The sequence below is a fragment of the Calypte anna genome, chromosome 3, assembly GCF_003957555.1.
Source record: "Calypte anna isolate BGI_N300 chromosome 3, bCalAnn1_v1.p, whole genome shotgun sequence".
In the NCBI taxonomy this organism is placed as follows: domain Eukaryota; kingdom Metazoa; phylum Chordata; class Aves; order Apodiformes; family Trochilidae; genus Calypte; species Calypte anna.
In genome coordinates, this window is record NC_044246.1 from 61,857,334 (window position 1) to 61,879,311 (window position 21,978).

General features: G+C 38.0%; 1 protein-coding gene across 1 annotated transcript in view; it reads left to right on the plus strand.

The window, feature by feature from the left end:
* Nucleotides 1-21,978, plus strand: part of PTPRK (protein tyrosine phosphatase receptor type K) — a 391,893-nt gene that overhangs the window by 169,320 nt on the left and 200,595 nt on the right. Inside the window, 2 exon segments of the mRNA XM_030447604.1 lie at nt 11,716-11,797; nt 13,548-13,663. Of these exon segments, the coding sequence (XP_030303464.1) occupies nt 11,716-11,797; nt 13,548-13,663 (198 nt within the window).

Below are 21,978 nucleotides of genomic sequence, written 5' to 3' on the forward strand. Positions count from 1 at the left end.
GAAGAAATTCTGTGAACAGATGAAGCCTGTAGTTTTTCACAAGTGAATTTGAGGTAAAGTTTGAGGTAGCTCAACTTTAAAATTGGGAAAATAAATGTTTTTGGATATGTATTTCAGTAGGACCATAAAGTAAATGTGCATTCTGTAGTGGTCTTTGCTAATTTAAATTTACATGGATTTTTCAGTAGGAAATAGCAGAGAATTTAATGTGGAGGTGCTGGTGCTGCTTTCAGTGTTTATTGTGGTGGAGCAATCTAATCTTGGTTTTTGCCTAGGACTTGTTTGTGGTTGTTTAAGTGGTGTTTCAGTGCTGGGATTTTCTTGTGGCCTGTGGTAAGGTTAACAGATGAACTTCAAACCTTTGTGAACCTAATGTGATAGTAAATGCCTGTAAATTCAGAAGCCTCAATCTGATGGGGAAGGAATCAGCATTTCAATTGCAAGCCCTAATTTACTCCCATTTAAGATTCTCCTTTGCCACCTTTTATAAAATATTTAAGTGAAAAGTACCATGTTAAACATGCTGGGATACAGATTTAACTGGGTCCACTGGTGGGACACTGGCCCTGCCCCACTGTTGGAAAGAGGGGCAGCTTAAATATGGGTTTGACTTTCTCGTACTTGCCATTGTCACACAATTTAGTAGCTTACGATGGCTTATGATACTGAACTGTGAATTTTGAGAGCAGAGATTGTAAAATGTGTTTTGTAAGGATGTCCTTCTCTCTTAGCTGCTTATTGCAGATAAAAATTGTAATTTTGTGAGGTTCATCTATGCAATCTTTTGTTATCCATGCAATCCATTTGTTAAAAAAATATTTTATAGGAATGTTAAAAATATGTATCTCAAATTAAATGAAGCAATGGTAGAAGGTTTGTTCTACTAATTATGAAGCTTTATCTGCTTCATATCTATTTCTCTGAACAATTACAAAAAAATAATTGTGCTTTATCCTAAAAACATTCAGAGGCTATGAATATGAATGGTTCATGGTTATTTCTGTCTTTTAAGAGACAATATTCGTTGTGCAGTATTTTTGCCTCTTTTCTGTGGAGAAAAATGATGAATTTATGTGCAGTACCAAGGACCATAAGCATTACTCATGTAGCCAACATCACTGAAATAGCTTATGCTAGAAGAAACAAAGCTTGTCTGTTCAGTGTTAATCTTCAACACTTAAAAAATGAAAATGGATTTGTTTCTGAATGGAGAGCACTTTTTTTATCTTGAATTTGTGATTCGTCATTCCTTTGTTTGACTTTTAATTTTAGTTTATTTTCTCAAAGGCCAGTCCACACAGCAGATACCTGTGCAGATTGATCAGTAGAGGGAAGGTAGGAGGTCAAAAAAGTAATAAGATTTTAGTAAGTATATTCAAGGTAAGGGCTTAAGGGGCACAAAGGAGGTTGTTTGCCCCCAAGTCTCTGTCTTGTTGATTTTTATTTTCCTGTGATGTGCCTGACTTGACTTGTCAGTAACTGGTCTTCTCTGCTCTGATCAAGTTTTGTTTGTTCAAGTCCTCTGTAGCATCTAGCTCTTACAGACTTCTCCCTGCAAACTGAGAATATAAGGTGAATAGCTGTATCTTTCTCCTTCCAATAAATAGAAGAAGCTGCAAAGATTCTATATTTAATACTTTTATGAATAATTATGTAATTGCTGGAAAGTTCTAAAAATATCCTAGAAAAATAAAGCTGGAAAATCCCTTCTGAGTTAATGCAAGTGGTGGAGTAAACTAGATCTGTATCATCCCTGACTGATGTTTATCTTATCGATTTCACAGACAGATTCCACAGCCATTACTTCTGGTGCTTCATCATCTTTACTACCCATTTCTGATATGGCAGCACTTTTAAAAAGAAATATTTCACTGTCACAATCTCAAATGCAAGTTTCTGCTTCAACTAGGAAATTAGGAAATTAATGTGACTTGTCTGGCTTCATTAAACAAGGCATGTGATGTTACACATAGCCAAGTAGTAGTGACAGTTTAAATGGATTCAATGTTACAAGTCGAACGTCTTCAGAAGTAAGAAGATAATTTTCAGAGAGGCTTTTTGAACTAGAATCCGAGTATCTGGAGATGTAGCATATCTTGTATATAAAGAGGCTTTTTCGAGGTTAAAATTGAAGAAAAAAAGCTGTCTGCCATTGTGTATCTATGGAGATGTGTTCTGATTATTTTAAAAGGTGTATTAATTTATGAAAATAGAAGCACAAGTTGATTTAAGCTCTTTGTTCAGATTCTTGCATTTTCAATGCATCATGCTTTTGAGAACCACCTTTTTTTTTTTTTCTCTTTCATTCACAAATGTGAATTTGATAGGCTTTGCTGTCACATCGCCAACCATGATCAATTGATTTCTTCTCTAGTGGTAGGACCAGAAAAAAGGAGTCAAAGGAGTCAAACCAGTTATTAGGTGTTGATTTGGGTTGTTCTTCATCCTAACCCTTTGTAGGAATTATGCTACTTAGACTAAAGTAAAGGTGTTGCCTGTCAAACTATTTAGTGAGAAACTATAGTGGAGCAATGAATTATTGCGGGCATGGCTAACAGAATTTAGCTTGCATTCCGTTGCTTCACTGTGACAAAAGCCATTTTATACTTCATTTCTGTGCTGTACTGAGCATCAAGAGAACTTGATTGTGCTGCTTTCGTCATACAGTAGTTCCACCTGTAATTTATAGTTCTGTGGTTATCCATCATATATATGTGTGTGTGTGTGTATACATGTGGGTTTCTTGTGTCTGTAGTCATTACTGTTAAATAAGCAGTCATCACAGAACAGGCTCTCTAAGATTTCTGGTTCATTTAACCAAAATGCAAGTAAGCTTTGAGGTGCAAAAAGCAAGAAAGTATAAAAAAGTGACATGGAGACATGGAGGAGCAGAAAGTTAAGTGAGAAGAAAGGAAGCAAGGTGCCTGTCAGCACCATTGAATGGTGATGGCTGGAATTAAAGTGGCTTTGAACATCATTTCTGTCTTCAGCAAGCAAATGCATAAATATGAATTTGGCTTTCTGCACAGGTGCTTCAAATTAGAATCATAGAATTTTCAGGGTTGGAAGGGACCTTTATGCTCATCTAATTCCAATCCCTCTGCCATGAGCAGGGACACCTCCCACTGGATCAGGTTGCTCAGAGCCCTGTCCAGCCTGGCCTTGAAAACTTCCAGGGATGGGGCTTCCACCACCTCTCTGGGCAACATGTTCCAGTGTCTCATCACTCTCATGGTGAAGAACTTCTTCCTAACTTCCAATCTGAATCTACCCTCCTCTAATTTGTCTCCTCTTTATTTGTCCTAAAAAGTCCCTCACCAGCTTTCTTGTAGGCCCCCTTCTGATACTGGAAGGCTGCAATAAGGTCTCCTCAAAGTCTTCTCCTCAGTTTTGTTTCAGTTGCTGTTCTGAAAGTAATTTTACCTAATTTTTTGCTCCTATAGATGGGAAAAAGTTGTTCTAGAGCATGTCTAGTTCATGTAGGATGCAACACCTATAAATTTTGTTGCTTGTTTCAATCTATCTGCTTGGCTTTTTCTGCATCTTTTTACAGCCTTTTTTTTTTACAAAAAAGTTGCATTTTTTTGTTTGCTTGTTTTTGTTTTAAATGCAGTATGGAAAAGATGCTGTGGCTGTGAAACTGATGATTTTATTTATCTGTATAGTATTCATGCATAGATTACATCAAGTGATAATTCTTGTGATTACTGAGTGTGTTCTAATATATCAGTAATTTGGCTGGGAATATTAATGGTTTAAGATGCTTGGATTTGAAAAAAGCAAAACCAACCAAACAAAAAACTAACTCTAAAAACCAAAACCAAACCAACCAACCAAAAAAACCCTAAAACTAGAAACACAACAAACACTAGAAACAACAAACCAAACAAAAATTCCCCACATGGTAGGGAATTTCCAAGGGCCATTGAAAGGCAAAAAGGACTGACCTCTGCTCTCAGTTAAGAAAAGTATAGGGGCATCATGTGAAGCTTCTACTGCTGCATTTTCAAGTAGCAACCCGTGTTTTAAAGGACTTCTTGGGTCCTGCTGGAAAGTTGGTTTTTTTTAAATTTTGGTAAGTATTAATTATTTTTTATTGATTCTTAGCTTGTCTCTTCCTGCTACTGTCCCAGTTTTAGCCTTTATAAATGCCATGATTTACAGTGCTATCAAAGTTGTTGTTTCCTGTGGTTTTAAATCTTTAAAAGAACTTTCACCCTTAAACAAATGTTTGTTTATTGATGATCTTGTGTTTACAGACTATGTGAGGATGTTTTTTCTTCAACTTATTCAGTCAGTCAAGAGCAGGGTGGTTTTTTTAAAGCCAGTAAGTGTTCCCAGATGATAAATAACTACTGCTCCAAAGACAGAGAAGCTGTAACTCTTCTGTGTGTCATGCTTCACTCAGACATTTTCTTGAGCCCTGGAAATATTTGGCATAATCAACTCGAGAAGTAAGCACAGATAAGTGGAATGTTTGTGTGTTTTTTCTCATATTCCTAACATAGGGGTCTCCAGGGTCACTGAGTCTAGTCCCCAGCTTCCACTTCATCAGATGACTGTGTCATAAAGGCCCTTTCAGAGGTTTATTATGCTTCATCTTCATCATGTATTTCCTGCAGCATTATGCTGTTAGTGGCAGTAAAATGTTTTTACCAATTCTCCTTATGTTTAGATTGTGTAGTTCACCTAAAGCTCACATACAGTTCTTGCTTACATATATAGAGAGAATTCTAGAGGTTCATGGTTCATTTTTTTTCCATTGTGTTTTTTGGTTTTGTGTTTATTCTGGGATTGAGGAGTGGAGCCAGCTCCTGTGCAACTAATAACTTCTCTGAAGGATTACCCTTTGTGACTCTTGGTTGGCATGTTTTAGGGGTGATTCCTCACTAGAGAGTGTGAACAGAGGTGAATCTTGGCAGTATAGACTTGCCAGTGTTCAGAGAAACTTAACTACAAATTTGGGGCTGAGAGGAGGTGTGAATGTCATGGTTCCCTTGGGGTTGAGAGCAAAACCATCAAAGAATCTATGAGCATTTGCTGACCAGCTCTGCTGGTGTGCATGCTAGTGAGAAGATAGCCTAAACTCATTTGGTTTTCACTCTCAGGAGATGTGTTACTGATAAAAAAAGATGTAACAGTGTTAGCTGACTTGGCGGAATTGAGATCCCAAGGTTCTCACCCAAGTATTTGATTTGCTATGTTGGCAATTCTCCTGGGCCCTGTCAGTAGCAAAGGCTGCCTCACAGCATTACTTAAGCATTCAAATGGAAATAATTATGTTTTCATGATTCCTAAATTAGTTCAGCAAAATTCTCTATAACTTTCATAACACAAATGCTTTTTATTATGTCAACAAATTTTTTATATGCTATGAAATTGTTTAGTTATCCCTTTCTTTCAACTGTCTTTCACTAAGTATTTGTTTTGCAACATGATACTATTCTAATGTTTATATCGAATTTTAGTTTCTCGGTAATTAAAAATTTGCTTTAATATTTTAAAAGGTGAAAACATTGGATAGAACCAGCATCTTGTCAGTGAATAGGATTTCATAGTGTTTTATGTATAAATGGTCTTGCTGTTCATTGCTTTCCATCTGCAGAAAATTATTTAATCATAACCTAGTCTAGTATAAGTACAAGGCTGAAGTATATCTGGAGTCAGCCTACTGTGCTCCTAGAAAATTTAAAATGAATCAATGGAGATGTGTATGAAATAGAAAAAAGATAATTTATATATAATTATAAAAGACTTTCAGGCTCCACACCTGGTGAAGTTATATTAATATAACTCCACTGCTTCTTTCAGCTCTAGGTAATCTCTTCTTCATTTGTTCTTCATATGTTCTCAAGTTAAATAAGAATTATGCTGGAGATGCCAAAAATAGATCAAAATGCACACCATCAGGATTATGCATGCTGGAACAGTGAGGAAAGAGCACAAAGCTCCATTAATTCTTAACTCTAGTTCTCTAATTGAAGAACAATTGGGGTTTTTGTTGTTTGGGTTTTGTTGGTTTTTTATTAATTTATTTTTATTTGTTTATTTTTGTTTTTTTAACACTTGTTGTTTGTCACAGACATAATACTTCCCATTTGCTTTCAGGTCTAATATACCTTTCCACCATACATAGAAACTGATCTATGTATAAAATTGATTTCAGGTAATTAAGCTAGTGGAAGCCCTCCTATTACTGAACAAAAATGTGTTAAAGTTGAATGCTCTGTAATAATTCCAAGATGTAACTATTTCCTTATATATATATATATATATATTTATTTTTTTTTTCCCACCTCAAATTCCTTTTCAGCTCTCTCAAGTGACGTGTATCAGAGCCTAGCAGGAAAAATTAGTCAATGAAACACTTACATTTCTGTTGTAGCTAAGCTTTTTAATACTGATGTTTATCAAATTGGTGTATGGATGTTTGCTCCATATGTATATATGATGTCAGGACTGCTGTCAGCTGTGGGGAGATGCTCTTCAATACTGTGGGTAGTCAGAAGTGGTCAAGTAGAGAGAGGAAGGACAAAGGAAGTCTCAAACTCTGCTGGGATAACCCTGCTTGGTGTGTACTTCACAAAGAAAAAAGCTGTTACAAAACCTAGGGAGAATGATGTTCTAAGGATAGGCTTTCAGCTACTGCCTCTTTCCTGACCATGTTTTCTAATTAGTTGACTAGGTGTGCCTTGGGAATGCTTACTTTGATTAGTGCCTAAAATGAGTTAATAATGAGGATACTTATATTTTTAGATACTGAAAGAGCTAAAAATTCAGTGAGGCAAATTCTTAAGATGTATTTTTTTATGTTCCTGCAAGTGCAGGCTTAGTCTTCATGATGACTGTACAATGCTATGTTAGCATTATGTAGGAATTTGAAGGTTTGAGTATTTTGAGCATAAAACTTGATCCACTCAGGCCCTTCAGGGGCCTTTGCCACAATAGTTACTGCTTTTCCCATTGCATTCATATCCTATTGAGTGTTTAAGTTGTTCACAAGTATTTGTTTCTGGACTAATATTGGGTGAAAAGTGATTGTAATCATCTACACTTTAGAGTTGGGATGTAAAAACAAAATATGTGCCCTTTTACAGTGATGGATGCAAAACAGCTACAATTTTTTTCTTTTTGATTTTTTTCTGTATTTTGCATGTCATACACTTAATTTTCAACCTTTGAGCCCTTTTGAGCTGTCAACAAAGGTTCAGGGAAATGTGATCTGATTGATACAATCTAGTTAGGTTTCCAAAAAGCTTTTGACCATGTCCCTCTAGGAAAGCTTGTAGTGAAGTTAACACAGCATTCTATAAGATACTTCCTTAGATAAATAATTGTTTAAAAGGAAAAAGAGAAGTTAGGAATAAATTGTTCATATACCCAAGAGCAGTCACCAGGGCATCCTGGTCTGAGCCTTTCCAACGTTTACTGGGGACCAGAGGACAGTGATAAGACAGAAGTTTGTAGGTAAAAGATACTTTGGAATAGCAAGAACCATATGTGATTGTGAGGATCTATAGAAGAACCATCACAGTATCACCAACTATTAGTGACTGGACAATAGAATGGCAGACAGATTTTAGTGTAGATGAGGCGATATGAAATCATGCACACTGCATAAAATCTTAATTTTACACACAGAATGATGGACTCAGAGGTTGCCATTGGCACTCTGAAGCAAGGTTGTAGGGTTTATAAAAATGTCAGAGCCCGGTGGTGGGCAAAAAAAGCAAATGAAGTGTTAAAAGGGTTAAGGAAGTTCTGTATAAATTAGGTAATGTTATTATTCTGCAGTATAAATGATGACTCACATCTTGATTACTGTGTGCCAGCTCTGCTTGCCATATCCTTTGAAGATAACGAGCCATTAGAGCTTTAGAGCAGGATAATCAAAGAAAAGGGGATGATTTCTAGATGAGATTGTCTCAAATTAGAGGAGTCATAGATTATTTGGTCAAAATTACTTAGGGGCATGTAACAGAGGTCTACAAAGTTGTGCCTAATACAGCAGGATGATTGGGATCAATTTGTCACTGATTCGGATCAATAAAGGAAGCCATGTACAAAACAGATAAATGGAAATGTCTGTTAGTAACTGTGGATTTTCTCAAATGGTACTGTATTCACTGAAAGCTTGCATGGTTTTAGCAGGAAAATGGACTAATGTATGGACCAGAGAGATGCATTAGGGATGGCTAAATAAGTAGGAACATGTCCAGTTCAGGGTGTTCTGGCATCGTATCTTTTGCATCTGAATGCAGGCACTTCATAAGCAAGGACATGCCATTTTATTTGGAGGAGTAACTGAGTGCATCGCCTTGTAACTGTGTAGAAATTCCAGGGATCAAATCTAATTCCCCTGTGTAGCATTTGAATTACCTGAGTGAGCTGTTCAGCAATTCTAATTCCCATTCAATTCAGTGGCACTAGAATGAACAAGATAGGATAGCTGCCCTGCTCTGTGGAAGCCTGATTCATCCCCCAAAACACTCTCTCCATTAAAGAAGGTGAGCATCTCTCTGAAGTGTGCTAGATGAGCGTACAATTAAATTGTAATAAGTGGAAGGACTTGATAGTTGCACAGGCAACTAATGTTTTCCAGCTAGAGTGATAATCTAAATTATTTTTCCATTAAAATTAAGGTGTTTAAACCATTCTTGCTATGATTTTAAACAGAACAGCAGTTCAGAGTAACTACATGATTCACTCCCAGAGGTCACTGGTGTGTCTCTGTACTAGGATAAAACTTCTGTGGTGAAAGGAATAGCCCAACAGCCTGGTTTTCTCAAGTATGTGAGGAAAAGAACTACCTCAGCTTCTGGTCTGACTTGTCAACTTGTTGCTGTTTTCACCTGAATATCCTATTCCCTTTTCCCAGTTCATATGTGAACAGATACTATAAAATAAAAGCCTCATAAGAATTGTTTTATTAATGTTCTAATTGAACTGCATCTTTTGTTTTGCGGTATCTTGAGTTAAAGATGTTTCATAGTTGTATTTATACAAATGTTAAATGCAAATAAAAAATAGTTTAGCACTGTATATATGACATCTCAGCTCTCTGATGTCTCTGTCTGTTTAATCACTTTATTTGTCCTTTTCTTACCTTATAAGTGTTACTCCCTGTAATGTTTTTTAGGCTTCTTGCATTTCTGTTTTTGTTCATGCTTTTTGTTTTTCTTTGTTTGGTAGTGTATTGAAGTAAATTAATTCCCAGCTCTGAGCTGTCCCAGGAAAGGTAACTTTCTCCCTTCTGCCTCCAGACTGAAACACCAGAGGTTGGATGGGACCTTGGGCAACTTGGTCTAGTGGAAAGTGTCCCTGCCCATGGCAGGAGGGGTTGGAACTAGTTGATCTTTAAGGTTCCTTACAACCCAAACCATTCTGTGATTCTGTGTAGGAAGGTATCAACATTATAGGGGAAGCACGCACGAGGCCAAGCTTCTCTGGGGACTGGATCTAAGCTACTTCCAAATGAATTAACAGCAACCCAGTTCAAAGTGAGGTTCAAGTTTAGTCCAGTTCTTAACATTGGTGCTCAAAGTTCTTAAATGGATGTTTAGAAGTAAAGTACTTTCGTGGTTTGTGTATGTGATAGAAATGTATTGTGTCATAAATTAGTCAGAAGGGCTTTATATGTAATCATGCACTCAAGAAAAAAAAAAAAGTTTAATCTAAATTTTTAAAGAATTGAAGATATTGATAGGGACAACTACCAGCTCCCTGAATATTCCTGAGGAGCTGGTGGGAAGTCAAATATTGTTCTGCTCAGAGAGGTTATTGGACAAGGGAGTGAAACTGGGACCCCCAAACTCTAAATTCCTTTCCATCAAGCTGTTGTTGGCCAAGGGAGGAAGAGGAAGAGGAGGGAGAGAATTGAGTGGTTTCTGCTACTTAATTGCATTGGGGTGCAAATAAAATCAAAAGGGGAAAAAATATAAAAAGGTAGAGTGAAGTACATCCGGAACCTAGGCAAGAATTTCTGTAGAAATTGGAAGAGGGCCTATATTCTGGTGCTGTCAAAGTATATGAATCCCACAGGCTTCCTTCTGCAGTCACAGCTCAAGCTCGGGGACCCTGTGAACCACATTATGAACATAATGAGCTTGGCCATATCCACCTTTCCTTGGAAGTTTTCCTTTATTTTTACCTGTGTGAGACTCTAGAATTAGTTCTGACTTTAAACAAGCCACCTGGGCTCACTGTCTACTTTGGTGGGAACATAAATTGCACTTCTGAGTGGGATGTGAGGGTGAGGAAGTGGAGCATAAGCACATGGAAGTGTTCCTGATGCAACGTTCAGAGCCAACATGCCTAAGTGCCAGATATCTTACTGAAGAAGGTAGTTTTTGTGAACGTGCAGTCCAAAAGGAGATCCCAGGGACTCCCTTGGGACTGAAGAGAGTGCAGCGGTTATTACTTCCTAGCAAGGTGCCAAGCAGATCCCCCGTAAGAAGACCTGAGAAAGGTGCCTGATTGTAGTGAAATGAGGCAATCAGGTGTTGCTAATTATGAGGTGGGAGGCGTGAGCTTGTTAAGCCCACCTGTGCCCAATTAGGGCTTACCCCAGCTGCCCATGAGCAGGATTGGGCAACCAATAAAAGGGCCTCCCACCTTGTAATTAGCAGCACCTGATTGCCTCATTTCATTGCACCTGATGATGAAGATAGCGTTTTCCTGCTCACCTGCAGGGTATGTTGGGTTGTTAATCCAATGCCTTTGCTGCTTTCTTACATTATCCCCAAGAATGAGAGATAGAAACTACTTTAATAGATGATGCTCTCTTGCTCTAAGCCTGTCTTATACAGAAGACCCCAACAGTTTCTTTTTTTTTTTGCAGTCCTGAATGCAAGTTTATAGCATATCACTAGAGACAGTCTTTAGTGGTGTGCTTTTCTCTTTCACAGACATACCTTTGCCTCTTTTAAGACATAGGTGATTCGTGCTTTACTCTTTTTTCTTTCGAATTATTTTCCTATTACTTTCACTGTTTTCTCTGTACAAGGAAGCATAACTCTTTGCCATAGATTTGTTCTGGTCAGTTGGTGTTGTTTTTGCTACAGCTCTGTGTTCTGGAGGAGTCCAAGAGAAATTCTATGTTGTTACTGTGTGCTGGGTTGGGACAACAATTTGGATGTGAAGAAAGTCTCTTCCATCAGGCAGAGCAATTTTCCCATTGCCTTCCTAGAATGAAGCCAACGATTACCTTGTGTGTTTCATGCTACAGCTGTTCTATCCATTGCCACTGGGGAGTGCTGCACCATTTCTGTGCTGCTGCCTTTCCCTGTGCACTCACACTGCAGAAGGTTACAGGAGACCCTGGACTACACTGTGACCCCCGGCAAGAAAATAATTTTTGTTAAAGCCAGTTGATCAGTAGTGTGCTGAGATGTCAAACCTGTCTGAAAGTTAGGGGCATTTCTTCAGAATTGAATCATGTTTATGAGTTTAGTGGCATGAAAGCAGTATGGCTGTTAATTGAGGCAATAAACGTGCTTTTCTGGTGTGCCATAATAGAAAATCCAAAGTAAAGTCATGTTTATGAATGCATGTACGGAACTGCAATGCATTAACTAATAAATATTCCATTCAGTTGCCAAACCTTGTAGGAACTTGAGCGAAATGAAAAAGGCAATGTGTCATATCCACACGCTTGCCACTGTGGGAATTCTGTAGAAATGAGTGTTGTAAACATTTTTTCTTTCATTTTGACAGGTAATATTTGAAGCTGAAGTCTCAGATGGGAGAAATGGCTACATTGCCATTGATGACATCCAGGTTCTGAGTTACCCTTGTGGTAAGTAATGATTAAGAGCTGCATTTTTCTCTGTCTTTTCAGGACATATTTGATATTACTGTAGACTGCTGGGTTTTCATCACTTGATTAGTGATGTTCTTTGTTCTTTCAATAGTATTTTTGTTGCAGCTTCCAAGGGAGACTGTAGTGTTGCAATAGTTATTTACCTGGCTAAATTCATCTTTGTCTACCATAATTAAAGTAGAGAGGAATATAGATCAGAAATTCGTCAGTGTCCTTTTAGTCATACCATAGTTGGTGAGCACAAACAAAATATGTTTACATGTTAAGGTGTATGCTCAATGGTTAAATTGAATTGCCAGATGTGTGTAGGTTTTTCAGATTTCATGCCCTTGTTCTTTTTTATTTTTTTCCAAATGGACATAGTGGATTTAAAAAAAAAAAAAAAAAGTCTTATGTTTATTGGACTATTGGATGATCAGGTTTTGTTGTTGTTTTCATTTTTGGACAGCCTTCAGGCCTCTAAGTTTGCCTTTCTGTGCTTAATCCTAGGGAAGAATTACATACATGCAAATACAAGTTCTGGTAATGTGAATATTCTACAAATAGAAAGTTGTGAGGAAGAAATTATTACAGTGAATTTCTGTTGTTAGTTATCACATTTTTCTGCTAAACTGGTTCTGCTCAGTTCTTCATCTTCCCCCATCTTCCCCTGTGTATCCTCTCTCTAAAATACAACTTCATGATAGCATACTCCATGGCTAGTAATTTAATTACTTTCTAAAGTGATAAAGATATAATGACTCTCTCCCCCAGATATGTAAAATTATGCCAAAGAATAACGCTGCAATGGCAACCTCCCATTTTGGTTTCTACTACCCCAAACCTATTAAGACCGTAGCTCTCAGACTACCAAGCTTATGACAAGCTTTATATGACTTTTTCTTTTTTTTTTTTTTTTTTTTTTTTTTTCCTTTGTGTTTTTTTCTAAGTGCCAATACAAAAGGCACTTGGGTACATCCATGACAGCAGATTATCAGCATGATACAGTATTCAAATAAGCTCTTCTTTGTTACTGATGTTTAAACCCTGTTTGTTCCAATTTTCTGGGTTTTTTTCCTGTCTGTCTCTTTTTTAAATTTTTTATTTTGTAAGCACAAAGAAGTAACGATTCAGCTACTGTTTTCATTAGGACTTCTTGTAAAGGAGATGGGCGAGAGCTGTGTAATGTACCCATTCCTCAGACGTGACTGTCAGGCTTTCTTATGCATAATAAATGCTTGAAGTGGATGTGGCACTGAGCTTTCCTAGGGGCTTTGTCAGTGTGGGAAATAGATTTGTCAGCTCCTGAAATACTAGATTCAATGACACAAATTATTTCATTTAGTAAAACAACAGAGCTCCAAATTATATTGCAAACAGTCTGAATAGTATCTCTCTATTTGCCTGAGGAGTATCCTGCTAATTTTTTTTTTCTCAGTGTGACGGGTTACATACAATAAATGTCTTTAGGACAATTTTTGTGGAGTGCTGCTGACATTTTGGCATATGATCTATTTCTCTTGGCTTTGATTTTTAAAAGATAATATAACTCATGTATAACATATAGTAGAATCACCAGGGAAGAAGGGAAAGAACTGAAAGCACTCTTCTCAGACAGAGACATAACTTTCTCTCTTCTGTTTTTTTAACCAAAGGTTGTTGCAATATACATCTTTGAATAGACAATAATGTTGCTGGAACCATTTCTAGCAATAAGTGTTATTTGTAATTTTTGTTTTCTCTGCAGATAAGTCTCCACATTTCTTGAGGCTGGGGGATGTAGAGGTCAATGCAGGGCAGAATGCTACATTTCAATGCATTGCTACAGGGAGAGATGCAGTGAATAACAAGTTGTGGCTCCAGGTAAGGCCAACTCATGCAAGTGTATTTGGCTAGAGGACAAGCTGTTTTCTGGAGGTGAAAGATTTTGATTCCCAAGCCATTTTTATTTCTGCATGGGTAATATTTAGTTTGAACAAATTTATTTCTGTTAAATGGAGAAACTTGTTGTTGGCTTGTAATGTTGAAAATCTTGGATTAAAAATTAGAACAACTGGTGTGGACAGTGGAGAAGTATTGGTTTTTAAGGCATAGTGGGCTGTCTCTTGTAAATCAGCTCGTCTGTAGCAGAATTTATTTTCATTAGATGCAGATAATTGTCATTTAGGATCTAGTAAAACCCAGATGTAACACAGCTGTCATAAATTTTGAGGATTGTTTTATCATATAAATTAAAATTCTTTGTCCAAGCAGGTGACTGGAGGGATGTGGCAGTACTTCTGTGTGCATCTCAGTTTTATTTGGTAGCATATTTAATGGAACAGCATGGAAGGACTATTATATGTCCTTTTTCTCTTTCTCCATAATAGAAGGGACTTCAATGTTATCTGTGTGCAGTTGTGAGATGTATCTTAGCACCTAAGATATGACTAAACCAGTAAATAACCCTTCTCACTAAAAACCAGAAGAACAAAGTCTCCAATACTTGCACCACCACAAAAACATCCACTTTGCTTTGTGGTGTGAGGATGGGGTTATTCACAATTAAGACTGCCAGTTAAATAGAAGGATGGTAAAGTTTGACAGCTGTTCCTTAAGAAATTAGATTTTGCCACTTGGTAAGGATTTAAAAATCACTATAGTTATGTGTTCAATATAAACTTTCAGCACCAACTCTCCTAATTTTAGAACAGTTTATAAATGTGTCCTTTAAAACTTTGTTTCAAATGTGCACGTTGACATTTTTTTCAGAACTGTGAAATATTTACTTATTGGGAAACATTGTACTTTGAAGTGAACTATAATCACAGTGTTAAAATGCCTAGCTCTAGGCAAGCATTGTACTTGGAGATTAGCTATAATCAGTTACCTCCATCTGATTTTTCATTTAATATAGAGCAAACCTTGAGTAACAGTTGTATGTAGGCATGTGAAAAATTTAAAATTTTAAAGAGGTTTTTTTTATGTAGAATGAGGTTAGAGGAAATCAGATATGCAAAATAAATTAGTAGACAAATATGCAATTTCAAAAAAGGAGCACAAATCTAGCAGTAACTGCATTGCACTTAGTAAAAGGGTATCATAGCTGTAGGAATGATACGTACTCCATGTCTTTGAGTTGTAACTTGCTTAAATTGAGCAAACTTACAACGCATTCATTGAAGAGGAGTTTGATTTCAGATAGTTGCCAAATAGAGCACATAAAGTACACAAAATGTAATGAAGCTGGGTTTCACTCTATCAAAGGCAGATTATAACAATAGGAGCATACCAGCAAACCCATGAAGCACCATACTTTAGTAGAGCATGGGTCAGAAAGGCCTGATGGAGACAGCCAGCTGGAAATCTTCCCTGTCCCTCACTCCTTTGAGTCAGATAACTCTGGCAGATTATCCATGCTAACTTTCACTCCCCTGAGAAGCTTGGTTAGTAGCCAGAGAAACTCAGAAAACACGTTTTGTCCTTCTGTATACTTTCTGGGTCATTTTTTTGGTGTGTAAGTAGATCACAGATGTGACAATTTCTCACAGTGTGAAAGGTGAGATACTTTTGAGGTTATACTTCTGCTTATGAAATGCTTTGATATTCTTCAAGATACCTTCCTACTAATATTGTGTACTTCCGCTTCCATTCCCCTTCTTTTTTTCTGTTAAACATTACCAAATTGTCACCAATTTGAAGATAACCCATATTTTTCTGCCACCCTCAGAATTTCACTGCTCCATCCACATTTTCCCAGATAAGCATGAATTAGCATCCTTCCTTCTCTCATTTTTCTTGCTTAAGTAATGTGGAAATTTACTGCTGTTGGGTGCAGCTAACAGTGAATTGTCTCCTTTTCCTTAAAACCCAGGGTGGGATGCCTAAGGGATTCCTGAGGCTTCAGAATGTGTCATGGAAAAGATTCACTTTAACCTTTGACCACATCAGGAGATTCATAAAACTCAGATATCCAGAAAGGAAGAACCAGCAGATCAAATCAAATGCCTGAGTAATTGTTTTTGAGAGCCCTGATCTGAAACATTCCAGGAATGTATTTTCTCATAACAAGAAAGGCCATGGGGGGGGGGGGGGGGGGGAAAGTGCAAAAATGAAAAATGAAGGAGAGGAGGGAGCAGAAGGGGAAAAGGCACTTTCCAAATACACTGTGTTAGAAGTACCCTTTGGTTATGCCCTTATTGGAAGAGGAAAGTGATTTCCTTGAAAAAAAAAAGAAACGGCAGCAAACAAATTGGTATTGAAACGTGTTCTTTGAAAAGTAAAGATCCAAGGTGCAATCTGGGACACCAGAGTTTCTTGTATCTGAAGTTATCTAAGATACCTCATTTGCTTGCATTGAAGTACAGAGATGTGCAAGCACAGATTTCATTAGTCATTACCACTGCTATCTGGCTTCAAAGAGGGATTAAAGTAAATTAAGGAGTAAGGATAAAAAAGCAGCTACCCTACTCTGCTTTTTAGGGTCATGCTGTTCCTGAGTGGAGTACCAGGGGTACTTCAGCCAGGCTCCATCTGAGTTACTGCAGTCTCTGCTTCACCCTCCTCATCCCCCTGTGCACAGACACTGGAGCTTTTGCAGCTTGCCACTAAGTCAATTCAAGAAACAGTGATTTATCTGAAAAAGATTTTGTCCCAAATTGGGTTTTTGGAGTTATTGAGTGTAGGGAAGACTGCCTATTTGGGAGTTCTGGTTTTTTGAGGCTTTTTTTTTTTCTTTTTGTTAGTTTTGTTTTATTTCATTGGTTTTAAGTTTTAAAGTTTGATTCAGATATGACCTACATAAATAGTGTCAACAGGTGAAAAAAAATAGGGATATTTGGTTAGAAACAGGGAAGACGGAAAGATAGTCACAGTCTGAAGTGAAAATGGATCTTGATAGTGTCTCCTTTTCTATTTTCCTATGTAAGCTTCTATTTTATTTTTTTTCCCAGTTATTGGGGAAAAGCCCTGATCTGAGTGCATGCACATTTCCGTGCTTATTTTTTCCCAATATATATATAATTAACTATGCATATTTTTGTATGTCTGAAAATAAAAGTTGATAAGGATAGGTACATCATTTTAATACACTGTTCCCTGTGTTTTTACTGCTATGTTGACAGGCTTTTCATCAACTCTATTTTCTATAAATGTACGTCTAAACATTTCAGACACATAAGAATTAAGATTGAATTGAACTTCTGACTTTCATGGCTGCAGATTCTGCTCTTGTTTGGTTGGTTTTAGACAGCATCTGGTCTCTTGTCCCCTTTCTTACCTCTTCCCTCCCACCCCTGCATTTTGCAGCCCCACTGGACCAAGGTCCAGGGCAGTTAATTCTCTGGCACTGAAAGATCAACAGTAAAGATAACAGAAGTCTTCAGAGTTGCAGCTGCATTAATATGAAACAAATATTTGCACAGATAAAGACATTGAACTGGTTGAACAAGATGGTCTGAAACACACCTTTTGTGATGGTGTGAATAGTAGGTGTGGGAGCAGGAATGAAAAGCTGCTCTCAGATTTATTTTTGTCCTTCACCCTTTCAAACTAACCTACTATGTAATCTATTGCAATTGTGGGCTGAAGGATTCTGTTTATGATCTGCAATTATTAGCAGATTTTGAAAGAGTTTCAAAGTCCTTAGTTTTTGTTCAGAGTGAGCAGTGATGTGTCTGAAATACATTCAGTCTTGGTGTAAATTATGTTTTTTCCTTCCCGTTCTGAATATAATCTGTAGATTTTTTTCTTAGTATTTTCAACCTCTTAAGATTGTCACTGTAGTATGTCACACACCAAACAGTACTACTTTAGTGCCACTGTACAGACTGAAGCAGTTGTGTTATGTGATATGAGTCCCCAGACCCAAGGCAGTTAACCTAGCTTTTCTATCTGTTGTTTTTTATGCTGTGTCTTAATAAGCATCAGGAGTTAATAGAAGTTCTTGATGAAAAATTATTTTCTGTAAGAGATGAACAGAAGTGGGTATGTTTCATCTTAAAAGATGGAATAGAACCTGTATAGACACCAGAACTAACTAGCTGTTGCCCACTTCTGCTGATTTTCTTTTTACTAAAGCCTATGAATTGCCTTTCTTTGAAAAGACAAAGAATAAGGATTACTTTCTTTATTAATGTTTGATGCACCTTGCTGCTTCGTTCATATTGATTTGCAGAATTAGTATATATAGGGCCACCTCCTTATTCTATTACACCCCCCCTCCCACATCTCACCACCACCAGCTGCCAGTGAAAATGCCATGCATTCCAGTGGAGCTATGTCAATAAATAACCATGTAAGAGTCGGTTCTGCATGTTAATCCTGTGCTCTGGGTGGATACGTGTTAAGTAATATTTGAAAGAATAGCGCATGAAGGGCATTCTAGACTTGAAAACGCAGGGGTTAGGTGGGTGTGATGGATGGGGCTGTTTTGCCCATTTTGATTTGGAAATTTCGATGTAGAGAAAGCTCCCAAAGTTTTAAGCTTTGTTGCTTTACAAAGACAGCGGAGAAATAGAATCAGATGAACAGAATAAATAACATTTGGGTACACAAAGACTACAGATAGCAGTGTAGGCATTGTCCAGCATTTGTTCTCTGGGTCTAATTGGGATATTGGAGCAATAGGGTTTTTTGCATAATTGGGCTGTGTTTAAGGGCTTCCTGAGCTGGGAACAATTGTGGCTCCCAGAAGCCCAGTATGATTTTGAGCATTTTATCGATGTCCGGTTTAACTGGACACTTGCACAGTGTGGAGAATAGAGCTTTTTGCTAGAACATCTGTTAAACCATAAGTCTTGGCACCTGGTTCAGATGGTGATAACTGCGGCACTAATGAGCCCATCCATCATTGCTGAGCTTTGCATTAACATCGCATTGGATTAGGGATAAGCGGCGGCTTCCTCTGGCTTTGCAGCCGGCTGTGCTTCGCCACGGTCCGCGGCGCTACCGCTTGCTTCGGCGAATGTGAAACTCGGAGGGTTCCTTGCCTGTGTTTAAAAGTTTAATATGCGCCCGGTAATCCTTTTGCAGATTGCCATCAGGGTGGTGGCGAGGGGGCCGGTCTGTCAGCGATAGCTGTAGGTGCTGGCTAGCCGCCCCTCCACTCAGGTTGCCAGGGCTGGCACGGCAGCAGCCCTGCGCTCGCCTGTGGAGAGGCTCGTCAGCTTTAATGTGATCTGAGGCAGCCCCTCTCTTTGCCAGAGGAAAATGTCGCTCCTTGTGGAATAACAGATAATTAAAGCAATTGCCTGAGAGTAATAATTGGAAAGAAAAAAAAAAGTGAAATTAAAAAGCATTATGGAAAATAAAATGCAAATTGCTGTGAAAACAATGGAGCCGGGCTGACCTCCCAGCGGTACCAACTGTTACTGTAGGATGAACGAGCATCTGCTTGGTTGGCTGTATGGGCTCAAATAACTGGCTGTATCCTGCTCTCTTTCTTGAGGAAACTGCTATAACCCTCAATGCCCTGTTTACCAGCATCTTGGGGTTTCATGATGGTTGCTGGTTTCATATATAGTGTTTGTTTTTCTTTTTAGATACTGCTTATTGGTCCTTTTTAATGATTCTTTGGACTGGGCATATGCGGATGGTATCCTGTGTTGATGCATTTGGGCACATCCTTGTGCAGGACCATTACTGTATTTCAGGACTTTAGTATAAGAGAACTTTTTGTGTCAGGACTTTTTGTATATGAGTACCTGTGCTTCTGGCAGGGGTTCAGAGACATATTGACTGTTTCATTTTGCTTTTTGGAAGGACAATATGTCCTCTCACAGGAGAGAGGTTGTGCCACACCATTTGTTTCTTTCCATTGTATCAGTGTGTGAAGGTATGGATTAGTATTAAGCAGGAGGGTTTGGGTATGGGCTGTGGGCCTGTAAGGGTAAATCAGTTAGCTGCAAGTAAAGTGGCTCACTTCCAGTCTCAGAAAAAAATGTGTCTACAATATATTCTATATCTATACTCAATATATATATATTTATTATTCTTATTCTTCTTCGTATTATTATTATTATTACTTTGCTTTTTCTTGTGGACATCTAGAAGAAATTCAGAGAATATGCTTTTGAAGTACTCACTGTGCTTTAGCTGTGGAACTGTGATGGAGATTTTTGGTTCCCCTTTTTGATTTTACTCAACTGCCAAGTATGATGCTTTTTTGCATGGAATTGATACAAATCAGTCGTGCCTGCTTGCCCTAAGAAGCAGTTGAATTCATGATGCTGTTTGAAGGCTGAGGGAAGAGAGATGACCCAAAGCTCTTCTCCCTGCATGGCAGGAGTGGTGTGTCAACCTCTGATGAGGAGACAGTAGGCTTTTTGGATCATCAGTGTCATATTCACAAAATAAAGATTAGTTCGTACAGCAAATTTAGCTGTTTATGCTCAGCCTTCATTCCTCAGCCATAAAATGCAGCTTAAAGCTATGATGTCTTGATTACTGACAGCAGCCAAGCAGCATGTAAGTTCTCTTTCTGTTGCACTTGAGTCTTGCAGAGAAGCCTGGCTCACCTCATTTTCCTCATTATTGGTTGTTAATTGGTTGTATTCAAGTTGTTATTGAAAACAAGCAACAGGGTAGGGAAGCATAGAGGAAAGGCCTCCTCTTTTGCAGTGGCTTGTTTATTTTTCTTGCACTTTCTCATATTTATAATTTGTGATAGATGTTCTGGTTTTCCGAACATTTTTTTGTATCAAAAATGTATCAAAAGTCACCTTGAAGTCATATATCCAGCTCCTTGTAAATGACTTGACTTGTTTACACACTGCTCACTCTGACGTGGTTATAAAGAATATTCACAGTATTTCTAACTTCGTATTTGATATTCTCCTTCTAACTTTGTTTCACAAAGGATTTTCCCCCCTATCTTTTCATTTTGTGTTCACCTTTGATGCTATCTATTTCATTTGACCACAAATTAATTGTTCTCTCTCTCCCTCCCTCCCTCCTCAGTTTATCAGCTTCTTGGATAAATATGGCATTTCTCTCTGGATGCCCAGTCATCTTAGGTTTCAGCAACATGAAATACTGTAATCCTCCTGGTTTTAATTTAATTCTGCTCTACTTAACTAAGTCCCCTGGCCTGCATAGCTACCAGCCATCTAGTTAACACAGCAGCCTTTAGGGTTGTCATCCCAGTAGAACTTCCCCAGGGATGCTGCTGTTCCTGTGGTGGTTGGAGCATCAGGTGCTGGGGGCTGCACTGCTATGCCAGTGCCTGGGGTGGGGTTGGGGGCACCTCATGGACTGCCCAGGGCACCTGGAGCCTTTTTCTCCTCCTGCTGTTTCATAGTTTACAGCTGTGGTGGAAGTTTGGTCACTCTGTAGCTGTGTTAGTATTTCCTCATCCAGAGGCTTAAAGGCATAAATGAGATGCCTGAAATTAAGGTGATGGTTATAGAAATGTCTGTTGCTATAAATTCCTTGACCACTGACTCCTGAGATTCTTGTCTGCTTGGATTCTAGCTGTCTTCTCCTTAGTGGTGTGATGTGTGGTAGGTAGCCTGATATCCCCAGGCCCTGGTTTCCCAAAATAGCTGCAGGACTTAATGAATTACAGAAGAATAAGAGCAGCTGGTAAACGTGGCTGCTTTTAGAAAAGGATAAAATTGTTTGCTGAGAAGTGTTTGAGGAGCTGTCATGTGTGGAGCTGGTTTTCAGTAGTGGGTTGTTGATGTTTTGTTTTTAGCGGTGGTTTTTATTTTATTTTTAGTTTTTTAATTTTTCTTTCAGCTTTTTTCCTTCATTGTCTTGTCTGGTTTTTTGTTTCAAGCTGCAGGATGAATATTGCAGTTCAGCATGCACTGCTCAAGGTGATACAGAGCTTTAATCACTGTTCCCAGAATTTTTAACTTCTATGAATATTAAAAAAATATAATCAAGGACGCTGTATTAAAGAATTACAGCTTTCTGAATGTTATTTATTAAAATACAATTTTTTTTGTGGCTTATGCTATATTAGGTTCAAAATAAGAGCCTTTAAAATGTCCAGAGAAAGCATCATTTTTATTTGTGTAGTGGAATGGCCAGGGACACCGTAGCATGAATTGTGGTATTTTGCCTCCGGCGTGTTTTATTATAATAAAATAAATTAGGATTGCCACCTCTGAAGAAGCAGATGGCTCTCAATTAGATTATTTCATGAGAACCTTTGCTTTCTTAGTAGGATGTTCAGTGCAGCGTGAGAGAAATTG